The sequence below is a fragment of the Eublepharis macularius genome, chromosome 19, assembly GCF_028583425.1.
Source record: "Eublepharis macularius isolate TG4126 chromosome 19, MPM_Emac_v1.0, whole genome shotgun sequence".
Lineage (NCBI taxonomy): Eukaryota > Metazoa > Chordata > Lepidosauria > Squamata > Eublepharidae > Eublepharis > Eublepharis macularius.
This window is the reverse complement of record NC_072808.1, coordinates 19,893,259-19,906,017: the sequence shown is the minus strand read 5'-3', so window position 1 is coordinate 19,906,017 and position 12,759 is coordinate 19,893,259. Positions and strand designations below refer to the sequence as shown.

At 49.2% G+C, this 12,759-nt stretch overlaps 1 protein-coding gene across 1 annotated transcript; it reads left to right on the top strand.

The window, feature by feature from the left end:
- Positions 1-505: 505 nt before the first annotated feature.
- LOC129346572 (adenylate kinase isoenzyme 1-like) lies at positions 506-12,063 on the top strand. Its single transcript, XM_055003912.1, has 5 exons — positions 506-696; positions 3,144-3,343; positions 5,228-5,341; positions 7,483-7,677; positions 11,974-12,063. Exons 1-5 carry the CDS (start codon positions 636-638, stop codon positions 12,061-12,063), a joined length of 660 nt encoding a protein of 219 aa, XP_054859887.1. The 5' UTR covers positions 506-635.
- The last annotated feature ends 696 nt before the right edge of the window (positions 12,064-12,759 follow it).

Genomic DNA, 12,759 nt, shown 5'->3' with positions numbered 1-12,759 from the left:
ATGTCTTGTGTTGCTCAGGAGTAGAAGCGATCCGGTCTCCATTTCTTCCGGGAAGTCAGAAAGTGAAGGAGGTGGACCCTTGTCCCTCAGTTCTGCAAGCATGGATGATGTCCGTGTGCGTGCTATCTTCAGTACCAAACAGAATCCTAAGCCTGGAACTTAGGGTTGCCAGTCTCCAGGTGGTGGCTTGAGATCTCCAGGAATTATAACTGATCTCCAGGCGAGTTCCGCTGGAGAAAATGGCTGCTTTGGAGGGTGGACTCTATGGCATTATACCCTGCTGGGGTCTCTCCCTTCCCCAAACTTTGCCCTCTCCAGTCTTCAGGAAGATCTCCAGGAATTTCCCAACCTGGAGCTGGCAACTTAGCCATTTCTCAGTTCTTTTTCTCTGCCCCTTCCTGCCATTTTGTTTGGGGCTCAGCTCACAGCCACTGTCCCCGCCCCATCCCACCGAGGCACCCTGCCTCTCCAGCTTGGCCTGACCTGGGCCCCAAAGTCTCTTGCATCAAACATCTGTGACATCAGAAAGACAAAGGGTGGCCAGTGTTGGCCCGGCTGAAGGGGCCAGGGAGGTTGTAAAGAGGAGCTGGAAGGTTCCAGGCCAGGTTTGGCCACCCTCTGATTTTGCCCTCAGGATGGGAATTTGCCAGGGCAGCCTACCACAAACCACCAAGCCACTGAACCAGGAACTGAAAGGTAAAGGAGGACGCTCCTCTGCTTTGTTTGTCTGCTTTTTGCAGGTTAAAGGATGTGTGTGTGTGTGTGTGTGTGTGTGTGTGTGTGTGTGTGTGTGTATTAGACAAGCAGGCTTCCTTTGCATTTAATTCCTACCTCTGGCAGGACAAAGGGACATAATGGACACATCAGCTTCAAATTGCCCCCTCCCCATAATTAATGGGGCACGATCCAGCCAGTTCTGCACTATTCAGAGACAAATGGGCCTTTGGCTCAGGCTGTCAGTCCCTGGCAGGTAGATCCCTCAGCCCCTCCACAGTGAACACATGTTGGTTCCAGCAGATAAAGCTTTATTAGAATCCATTCAGTTCAGGTCTGCACTCCATCACGGAGTTTGACAGAAGTGGCAATGTGAATCAGGCAATCTCTGTTATACTTAATTTTCCCACACTCCAAATGACAGTTAGGGTTTGGGTGTGCAAGCTTACATGAGTTCTGTGAGAATCTAGTTATGACTATGTATCAGGTATACAACCACTTATTCCCAGCATCTGGGGAGAGTAGCTGAACCTGTATTTAGACACTCCAAGGTCACGGCTAGCTGAGACTCCCATATTTCTCTAAGATAAGCAATGAGGCCCCTGCAATGCATGAAGAGAGAGAGAATGCATATTAATTAATACACATTAATACAGTGGTATGACTTTAGCATAATGGTCTCAGCAGTAAATAATAAATGTCAGCAACACAATCGTGGCATGTAGGTAGACAGACATGACATTGTCTGCCGTTCCATTACCTTGAATAGTATCCAAAATCAGTGGTCTCCTGGCCTCACATTAGGGCTGGCTGGCTCTGAAGCAGGCCTCTTGCTCACAGGCCAATCACCATGGTGCTTAGGGTTGCCAGTCTCCAGGTGAGGCCTGGAGTTAGGGTTGCCAGGCCCCTATACCCTCCTGGCGGGAGGTGGGGGACCTGGCACTAGGGTTCCCAGGTGCCCGCCAGTGATGGACAAACTCCTGAGGGTTTGCCCCCTTGCCCACTGATCTGCCAGCAATCAGCAGAAGGTGGCAAGCCCCTGGAGATGGCCCAGTACCGGCAGGCACCCCAGGAACACGCACGGCATGTGCACTCCCAGGGGGCGCGATGTTGCTCCTGGAAGTGGCATCGTCACACCAGCTGCAGGAGCGCTCCAGCATTTCGTTTGAAGCCAAATTGGCCCCCCATGGAGTGCAGGAGTGCTCCTGTGGCCAGCATGACAATAACATTTCCAGGAGTGACATCATCACGCAGACACCAGAGCGTGCATGTACAAAAGAGTACACCAGTGGCACAAGGGTAGCTTTATGCATATGCTCCTGATATGTGTGTGATGATGTCACTTCCAGGAAGTTACATCATTGCACCAACCATGGGTGTGATCCTACACTTTGTGCTGGGCTAATTCTGGTCCGTTTGGGGTCAAAATTGGCCCCAGCAAAGTGTGGGAGTACGCCTGTGGCTGGTGTGACTACATCCCTTCAGGGTGTTCCCAGGGTGCCTGCTCCCACTGGTTTCTGGATGTTGCCATTTCTAATGTCAGATTTGTGTCCATTTATTCTTTTGCATAGAGGTTGGCTGGTTTGTCCAATGTACAGAGCAGATGGACATTGTTGGCACATGAGGGCATATATCACATTGGACGATGAGTAGCTGTAAGAGCCAGAGACAGTGTAGGCTGCTTGGGAGGGTGAAGTCTATGGCAGTTGTTGTAATGTGTACAAGCATCTTGTAGGGGACGGCTTTCTCTTTTGCGTGTTCTTCAGTTTTGGCCCTTGAGACTCTTGAAGCAAACTCGGGGCTGCTGAGGCTTGACTGAGAGGCTGACTAAAAAGGCAGGCTGAGCCCGCGTGAGAGTGGAATAAAAACCTGTTTATTGTGTATAAAGCTGGCATGTTGTCATGTTCAAGATACAACAGCATTTACCCCGATGAGCTCCCTTCTCTCCCAAAACCCTGTTCTCCCAAGACTTTGCCCCCCAAATCTCCAGGAATCCCCCAACCTGGAGTTGGCAACCCTAATAGTGTTCCTGGGCAGCTGCTGCCATTCTCTGTAAACCATACTGACCATGATGCATCAAGGGTCTGATTTGGTATAAGATCAAGATGGGTAGCCAGGTTAGTCTGTCTGTGGTAGTGGAAAAGAGCAAGAATCCAGTGGCACCTATAAGACTAACAAAAATGGTGGAAGCTTTCGTGAGCCACAGCTCACTTCTTTAGGTATCTTCAGATACCCTACTATCCTACCACAAGTGTTGTTAGTCTTATAGATGCCACTGGATTCTTGCTCCTTTCTACTGATTTGGGATAAGGCAGCTTCGTGTGTTCCCCCAAAGCCTATCGCTTATAGGGGTTGCTTCAGCACCCCACATTGTGGCGAGGCAATTCCTGTGCCTTTTTACTCAACAAGATGCCTCTCTTTTGCTGCAGACAAGCTGCGGTCCCACATCATCATCTGCGTGATAGGAGGCCCGGGGTGTGGCAAGGGGCCACACTGCGCCCGCCTGGCTCACAAGTACAACTTCTACCACGTGGCAGTTGGAGACCTTCTTCGGGAGGAAGCGAGGAAAGCGACCAGCAAGAGCAAGGCCATTAGAGACATCATGATGCGAGGGGCCCTGGTCCCGGCGGTAAGAAGCCCCCCCCCCCAACTGGCAATTAATGTTTCCAGTTGTCAGCTGGTGGCGGGGAAGCTCTCCCTGGTGATTGCCCGCCACCAGCAGGCAATCTGGGCAAGTGTGCAGTGGGAACGCTCTCATCTGGGTGCAATGATGTCACTTCCTCAAGTGACATCATTTTACTGCAGCGGACATGTTCTCGCACTTTGCAGGAGCCAATTTTGTCCCCAAATGAGCTGAATTGGCCCCATGCAATGCATGGGAGCATACCTGCTGCCAGCGTCATGATGTCCTTTCCCAGAAAGAACGACAGGCAGGTAATTGCTGGATTCTCCTCTCCCTCTGGGAGGGTATAGGGATCTGGCAAACCTAATTCAATGCCTTTCAAAATCCTGATTATACTTTAAATCAAGGGTTGGTACCATGGCACGCTCTGTCTCCTTTCCTGGGGCTCGCCAAGTGGCTTTTAGAAAGTGGGTGTGTGCCCAGGTGGGGCTTTCGGCCAGCAGGTCTTTGGATGGATCATTGGAGATTTGATTTGTTGTGCAGATTTTTAAAAACATTGCTTTGGCTGCAGCTGCCACCACAGGATAAGGATCTTTGCTGAATGACTGATGGTAAGTTGCAGCAGCCATTTTGTGGCTGGCTTTGCCTCTTCCTGTGGCTACCTTTGTCTACCCTAACCAGTCACTTAACTGTGCCGTGACCGAATGTTGGTTGTGCAGTGCATCATGCGTAGGGAGCCTGCTGGGGTGTAGTATAACTGAAGGGTCCCCGTCCCCGACCTTTTGGAGTCTGCAGTCACCTATGGAATTCTGACTCACTAAAAATATGGCTTCGCTGGGAGGTGGAGACAACCACAAAATGTCAAAAAGCAAGGTTATATATAACTAGTTGGTCTTTAAGATGGACGTAGGGAGCCTTGATTCTTGAAAGCTCATACCTTGGAAATCTAGTTGGACTTTACAATGCTATTGGACCCAGATCTTGCTCGTACATTTCTAATAGTATTTTGAAAAGTGGTACCACAGTCCACATCTTAAGTCCGTTATATTCAACAGCAAAGACAAAGCCCCTGTAGGTGTGCTGCTTTAGCCAGCAACGATTTTCCTAAAGCAGTACATAGCACATTTGGATAATTATAATTTGTTGATTCATTTTTTTTGTTAATTACAATTTACCCCGCTCCATTAAGGACGGGGTGGGAGTTTACATCCACCTTGCAGAAGTCTCTGATTATAGAGTGCCCCATATTTAGTGAGTTGAGGGCTAGCTTAATCATCCCTCTACTTAAAAATACGGAATTACTTAATATGAGAGCCCAGGTGACGTGGTTATTATCGGATACAAATGATTCCGTTACTCTTTCTGTGGCAAAATATATAGGGGCAATAATTAAACATCAGAGGCATGATATCAAGTGAGGTTCTTCCCATTTCAATTTCTGCCTAAGGCAACAGCCATATGAGCAGTACTAAGGGGGCGGGGCGGGGCGGATTCTAATAGTAACTCTTAACCATTTCAGGCAGAAGCTCTTTTTTAACAGGATGCCTTTTAATCTGTGCGGCCAATCAGAAGCCCTGCTGGGCAGAAGCCCACCTAGCCTCACCCGCTTCTTAATGCACATGGCAGGTACCAGGCACCATCTTGGGGACCCGTAGTCTAACCGCTAATGGTGACCAGCAACCATCTTTCCACTGGAACTGTCCTTCTGCGAGTTGTCCAGAGTTTTCCTTGCAGGGTTTGAATCTCTGGCAGTTATATGGCGAGAAATCAGGACGTTCCACAAAAACAGATGGACCAGTTTGGCCGCCTCTCCCCCCCACCCCCAGTCCTTTCAAAGGCTGTCTCTGGTGTAAAAAACCTCTTTGAAGACTAAGGTACCTGTCTCTCTAGGGCTACATCTTGGACTTGCTAACTGATAACATGCTTAAAATGGAAAACTTCAAGGGATTCTTTATTGATGGCTTTCCCCGGGAAATCAACCAGGCCAGGCTGTTTGAGCAAGTGGTAAGTGCCACCTCTGGGTGAGAGGGGGGAAAGGGAAGGAAGCATTGTCCTGTGAGAAGCTGGCTAAGTGAATTCTGGATGGGCTCACATGAGCTGGGAACAAGAGAAGTCCGAAGAGTTACCTTTTATGAGTACAATGTGAGCTAGAGAATTGGTAAGGCAAGCTTGGTTGGATGTTGTATACCTAATCATTGGGTCCCATCCCAGGCCTTGCAAAGAACATGGGTCAAAGAGGCAAGCAGGACCGAAGAAGTCCTGGTTTAAAAGTTGCTTTTATTAGTCAAATTTAAAATAAGAAACTAATCAGAAAACAGGAGCAGGGTAGACAGAGATCCCAAATCAGAAGGTGTTATAGGAATCACATGTAGCCCAAGAACCTTGCTCATTAGCTGGGGGCTTTAGCTCTTTCATAGCTTTGTGGTAAAGAGTCCAGTAGCACCTTTAAGACTGACCCACTTTACGGTAGCATAAGCTTTCGAGAACCAGAGTTCTCTTTGTCAGATGCATGTGACGAAGAGAGCTGTGGCTCTCGAAAGCTTATGCTACCATAAAGTGGGTCAGTCTTAAAGGTGCTACTGGACTCTTAACCATTTTGCTACTACAGACTAACACGGCTAACTCCTCTGGATTTCAGAGCTTTGTGATTTAGAAAATGTGGCTATTGTGATGGAGTTGGTGAGAGGCATCCTTTTGCTGGCACTGGGTGGTCAGAAAAGGAACTGCAGCTCCGATCATTTTGCTCTGAAGAAAGTTAGAGACGAGAGACCTCACCACTACGTTGTATTGGATTCCTACTAATCCTACGTCTTTGTGAACATGTATCTATTTACCCTATGGCCTTGTTTATGGAAATGTCCTTTTGATATTGACTGTACTAATCTCATACTATGTAATCCACCTTGAGTGTCCATGAGAACTATAAATGACATAAATAAATAAAAATGCCAAATCCTTCCCACTCATGGCGGGGAATGAGAAAAAATCATAGAAGTCTGGAAGAGCTATGTGGAAATTCCAGGTTTACAAATTATCTTAAAATATTCATTTATATTATTTATAGTCCTCCTTTCACACTACTCACCTTCAATCAGAACGCCGTGGAACACTGAAAACAACTCGCGGAAGATAGCGTTTTCTCGCGCAAAACTTGCAAGAGAAAATGCTGTCTTCTGGGTTTTGTTCGCAACGTTCCGCAGTGAAGGTAAGTAGTGTGGAAACAGCCATGGATTACATAATGTAGATAAGTACAATCAACCAGATGAGGAGACATCTAATAAATAGCATAATTGGACTAGGACTGCAGAAATGTGAAACAAGGCGTATTAAACGTGACATGTTAAACAATGCAACCAGTGGTATTACCTAAGCAGAATGCAGTGAGAGCAAGATGAAAACATACAGCATCATATAATAAATAGTAGTAGTATAGCCCACGCACTAACTTGGGTAACCCAGGCAAGCTTGATCTCATCAGATCTCGGAAGCTAAGCAGGGTCGGCCTTGGTCAGTAATTGGATGGGAAAAGAAGACCCGGAGTGCAGAGGCGGGCAATGGCAAACCAGCCCTGTTAGTAGTCTCTTGCCTTGAAAATCCCACCAGCGGACGCTCTCCACCGTCATCGATATAGTCCACAGTCCAGTACCCTCTATTGAAACATGGCCCAGTATCATTCTGTTACTATGCAGCCCTATTCACTTATAAAGGCGCCCTCCAGAACAGCTGTTTTACAGAGTTTTCTGAAAACCAAAAGCATGGGGCTCAGTGGCAGAGCATAAAGAACCTGCCCCAGGCACCCCCAGTTAAAAGGACCAGGTGACGGGGAGGATCTCTGCCTGAGACCTTGGGGAGACCTACTGCCAGTCTGAGCAGGCAAGAGCAGATGGACCAGCAGTCTGACGGAATATATTCCTGGCCTCCTCATGCAGGCCATTTCGCTACAGAGAAGAGTAGATACTGGAACGGAGCAGGCAGCTGCAGCCCTCATGTGCCGTTTCTGGGGTGCTTTAGAAGCACTTGCTCGGTCCTCTGGCTACAGCTTCCTCCATCCTCCTCCGGAAGGGCTTTGTGGCTGCAGCCGGTCTCCCTTGCCTCCAAGACCCCGAATAAGGCACCAAAGCCACGTTTTACTTTTCGCATTGTAGGTGGGACGCTCGCCTAACATCGTGATCGTGTTCGATTGCTCCACAGAGACGATGATCCAGCGGCTGATGCTGCGAAGCCACACGGGCACCAGGGCTGATGACCACGAGAGAATCATCCGGCAACGGCTTGAGACCCACTACACCCTCTCTGAGTCCGTCCTCACATACTACCTTCAGAAGAGCATGCTTCGGAATGTAAGTTTCTGAGAGCGCCCAGGCAAAAAGGCAGAGAGTGATGATGGCACATCAGGGTAGCGAAAGCTGAAATCCGGTTTTATGATACCTGGACAGCCGGGACAACTTCCTGTGTGGCAGCCAGGACAACTTCCTGTGTGGATCAGGCTCTTGCCTGCCCTTAGGTGGGACCATTTGAGATGCAGTCACTCCACTGCACTCAAAGAGTCACCGAGGGCTGGCCAGAGAACAGCATTTAGCCTGCAGGGGACCTTCAGAGTGTCTCTACACATTACAAAGTCCTTAGGGACGCTCTAGTGCACCTCATTTCACATGTCCCCCCTCCAACTTTCCATGCACTCGCTCACACAGTCACACTTCAGTTTGCTCCTGTGAGTACATTTGTGTGTTTGATATCAATTCCTCCTCAACTGCTAGAAGTATCCCAGATCCAGGTTTCCCCCATATCCATTCATTGAAATACAGATCTTGACACTGTCTCATACCTTAGAGAAATGCAAATTGGCAAGTCAAAGGAGCCTACAGTACTTGTTCTTGCAGCAAAAACAGATGCAATTGCACAAAGGGAGCTCCCATGAAAGCAGCATTCACATGCACTGAGAAAGAACAGCCTACACATGAATTGAGGACCACACATATAATCCTGCTCTTGAGCATCCCTAGGTACTTAGTAACGTGTAGAGACTACCAGCCCCAAGAGCAGCACTGGAGGAAGTCAGGCAGACCAGGAGATAATTTGGTTATTTCCAGAGTAATGATTTCCTTCTCCAGAGAGAAACGCCCAAGGAAAAAAAAGCCACACTGTTATGCGCAATCTACAGGGGCATTTCAAGGAAAGTCTGCAAACAAGACAAGCTTCAGAGTCCTACTTCACATTGTAAGGTTGCCAACCACCAGATGGTGGCAGGAAATCTCCCAGAATTACAATTGTTCCAGTTCTCCTGGAGAAAATGGCGGCTTTGGAGGGTGACAGATCTTAAGACGCTAAGCAGGGTTGGCTTTGGTTAGTACTTGGATGGGAGACCTCCAACGAAGACCAGGGTTGCAGAGGCAGGCAATGGCAAACCACCTCTGAGAGTCTCTTGCCAGGAAAACCCCACCAGCTATGACTTGAGGGCACTCTCCACCACCACCACCATACCCTGCTAAGGTCCTTCCCCTCCCCGGGCATCACCTCCAAAATATCCAGGAATTTTCCAACCTGGAGCTGGCAACTCTATGCTCAGTGGTCTGAGAGCCATTCCTGCTCCTGGCTGTTTCCTAATGAAATCTGCGAGTTACGATTCTTATGTATAATTTCCCAGTATGTGTTCATTCCTCCATGGAGGAAACGGTCAACTGGCAGATTCAGAGGTGGAAAGGACATCCGTTAGATTGTCTGGTGAAATCCCCTTCATAGAGGTTGGACAGCTGATGCCCGAGAGCCCTTGAAGGGGGATGCCCTTTGCAGCTTCCTCTTGGCTACTTTACAGGGAAGACAGTTCCCAGACGGTGGCAGGTGGGTAGCTATGCTGGGCTGCAATAGAAGAGCAAGACTGAAGACCGGTAGCACCTTACAGACCAACCAGATTTCCAGGGTGACGACCCCTTCGTCAGGTCTGGTGAAGGGAGCTTTGAGTCTTGAAAACTCATACCCTGGAAATGGTGTTCGTTTTTAAGTGGCTACTGGACCCACATCTTGCTATTCTGCAAAGAACTGCCCAGTGAGGTTTTCCAGCTGCTGAATCTTACCAGCAATAGCCCAGTTTACTCTTGTCACCCTCGAGAGAGATCAAGGAAGGGAAGGACCTGTGCAGGAAGGGGCAGCACTCCTGGCATACCTGCGGCAAGATTTCTAAAGCACATTCATGCGCCTGTCTTCTGCCACAGCTGTGGTGGATGTGGGCTGTGTGGAAGGGATTTGCCTTGTGCTGGGTTTGAGTCCTCTTCTCAGATATACCCAGACTGTCTCAGAGGGGTCTGCAGCTGGTAGTAAAAGAGGAATTTCTCCTGCTCTCTCCCAGCAAAGTAGAGCATCAAAGCCATCCGTGCTTGGAACTTCCTGCCATAGAGGGGGAGAAAATTCCTGCCTGTCAAAGAAAAACTGTTGCTGTCTGGAGCTCCTGGCGTGAAGCTCAAGGGACAGAATTGCACCCCCCAACTGTTGTGCCCCCAAACACAACCTCTTTCTCCTGAAGACCTTTACAGGAACTTCTTAATTGGAGCAGCAGCCTGAAACGCTCCAGGAATGAGCGCGCACGCAACATTGTCCACCAGAGACCGATGAAACCATTTGTCCCCATCCCAAATGTGTCCCCGGTGCACCAGGTCTACTTCCTCTCCCCTGTGGGGGGCAACCCACCCCCAACACTGGGTAGCCTTTGCACAGAGGCAAGAGTATAGCTGTGACACACGTGGGGGCTTCTGTTATTTTCGTAGCTTCCCCCTTCCCTCCACACAAGCTGACCAAGAGACAGAACTTCGACAAGCACAAGGGGCAAATATATGGCAAATCCTTGCAGGATATGGCTCGCCCGTCGCTCCCTTTAGAGCGAGTAATCCAAGTTACTTCACATACAAGTGCCTGCTGCCATGTCCCTCTGGGATCCCCAGGCAGTTGTCATCTAATGTGCGGACTCAGGATCACTCGCTAAAAGGGACTGGCCAGAGTTTCAGGGCAGACAACATGGCAGAGCATCTGCCCAGGAGGTACAATTAACAGGTGGGATCTGCTGCTGCTGGTTCTGGTCGGACCAGAACCAACGGGTTAAAGTTAAAAGCGTTTTTGGCTAAACATTAGGAAGAACTTCCTGACTGTTAGAGCGGCCCCTCTGTAGAACAGGCTTCCTCGGGAGGTGGTGGGCTCCCTTCTTTGGAGGTTTTTCAGCAGAGGCTAGATGGCCATCTGACAGCAAGGCTGATTTTGTGGACCTGGGCAGATCATGAGAAGGAGGGCAGGAAGGGCTACATCAGTTCTCATGGCTCTTCTTACATGCTCAGGGTAAAGCTGATTGCCACCTTGGGGTCAGGTAGCAGTTTTCTCCAGGCCAGTTTGGCTAGGGAGCCTGACAGTGTTTTGCCATCTTCTGGGCATGGAGCAGGGGTCACTGGGGGTGTGAGGAGGGGAGGTAGTTGGGAATTTCCTGCATTGTGCAGGGGGTTGGACTGGATGACCCTAGAGGTCCCTTCCAACATGATTCTATGAGTCCACAGTGGTGGCCATGATCACTGGCTTAGATTATTTTTTTAAAAGGTACAAGCTTGTAGCTTTGAGGCTCTTCAATCAGAGGAAGGCTTCAAAGGTGGCTGAACAAAATGGCAGACTAGACGCCACAGATATTCACGAAGGTGTCTATCACTAGCTGTTAACAGTGATGGCTCAATGGAACCGTCTTACGTGGAGCTCCAAAGACCAGATGCTAGAAAAAAGTAAGAGGGGAAGGCTCTTGCTGGCCCAGCCTGCATGGAAACTTCCCAGCAACATTCGGCTGCTTGCTGCTGTAAAAAACAAACAGTGGACCTAACTGGAGTTTCGGTCTACTCCAGCCAGGCTCCTTATGTTCCACTAGCAACAAAGCCCGTTGTGAGAAAAAATACAAGAGACTCAAGAAAGGGGAGGGCAGGCAGGTGGGCATTCCCTCCTCCTCCGTCACTGATCATGGCGGGATGTAGGCCAAGGGAGGGGGATTGCCTCCTGTTCCACTCCTGACCCCAGCCGGGTGAAGTTGGGAGCGGGCATTACCTCCTGCTCTGCACCTGACCCAGGCTGGGTGAAGGGGGATGGGCATTGCCTCATGCTCTGCTCCTTATCCCAGCAGGGTGAAGGAGGCAGGCATTGTCAACTGCTCCTCGCCTGATCCAGGCTGAGTGAAGGGGGGGCAGGCATTTCCTCCTGCTCCGCAGCTGATCCCGACTGGGTGAAGGGGGGCAGGCATTGCCACCTGCTCTGCTCCCGATCCCAGCTGGCTGAAGGGGGGGCAGGGGCGGGTATTGCCCCCTGTCCCGGCACACACTCTGGAGGTCCGGCTGCCTCATCTGGGCTTCCCTCCACAGCAGCACCCTCTGGTGGTGCACTCGGGTAGGAAGTGAGTTGTCTTGAATACGCTTAGCCTTTTATATAGGATAGTTTTTCCACACAGGAAAAAAAATAGATGTCTGGGAATCTCTAGGTTATATATCCCTGTCTCCCGTAAGGCAATGCTGTACAGTTATGAAGAACAGTACGAGATCCCAAGTGTGAGTGGGGAAAGATGTTCCCAGCAGAGAAGGCAGTGAACAACTGCACATAGGGACGGTCTTCTGTTTTTGCATTCACAGGTCCTCGGAGAGGAGCCTTCGGATATTATCTTTGCCAAGTGCTGCAGTGTTGTCGATGATGTCTTGAAAGGGCAATCTGTACAGGCCTAAAACTACATAGTCTACTGAGTTTGAAGCAAAAATAAAAGGTTTAAGGCTCTGACCTCTTACTATGCCGTCTACAGGTGCCTTAAAAAAAACAGGCCCTCAGAGCTAGTCCATACATCCATGAACATTACGCAGCATGCAAATGAATGTTCAAACCAGTTCCTGCAGAAAACCGGTGATCCTTGTTGTGTAATTGTGTGCTGACACACAGAAGTGACTACATCATACTGTGGCGTCAAAGTGACTAACATACTTATGTGCATCACTTTGAGCAAGGTCAAAGGACTTTGCTGGCACAGGGCTTTGAGCACAAACCAGCCATCTCTTACCCTTCTCAGATCACCTTGAGTTAAAGAGCCTAACAGCACCTTACTATAAGGAGGCTCTCCAAGGATGCTAAGGAGAGGCAGATTTCATAACATGAATAACATTTGATTTACATACTGCCCTTCAGGATACCTTAACACCCACTCAGAGTGGTTTATGATGTATGCTATCCACACAACAATCACTGTGAGGTGGGTGGGGCTGAGAGAGCTCTGGAAGAGCTGTGACTGACCCAAGGTCACCCAGTTGGCTTCCAGTGAAGTGAGGAATCAAACCCAGTTCTCCAGATTAGAATCCTGACACTCTTAACCACTACACCAAACTGGCTCTCTACTTTGCCAACAGATCCAGTTTGTTTGCTATCTGCCTGCA

What these genes read in the sequence shown, in the direction of transcription:
- LOC129346572 (XM_055003912.1), top strand. Translation starts at nt 636, where the DNA reads ATGGGAATTTGCCAGGGCAGCCTACCACAAACCACCAAGCCACTGAAC. An exon ending in ACTGAACCAGGAACTGAAAG is followed by an intron (nt 697 to 3,143) that starts GTAAAGGAGGAC and finishes CTTTTGCTGCAG; the next exon opens with ACAAGCTGCGGTCCCACATC. An exon ending in GAGGGGCCCTGGTCCCGGCG is followed by an intron (nt 3,344 to 5,227) that starts GTAAGAAGCCCC and finishes CTGTCTCTCTAG; the next exon opens with GGCTACATCTTGGACTTGCT.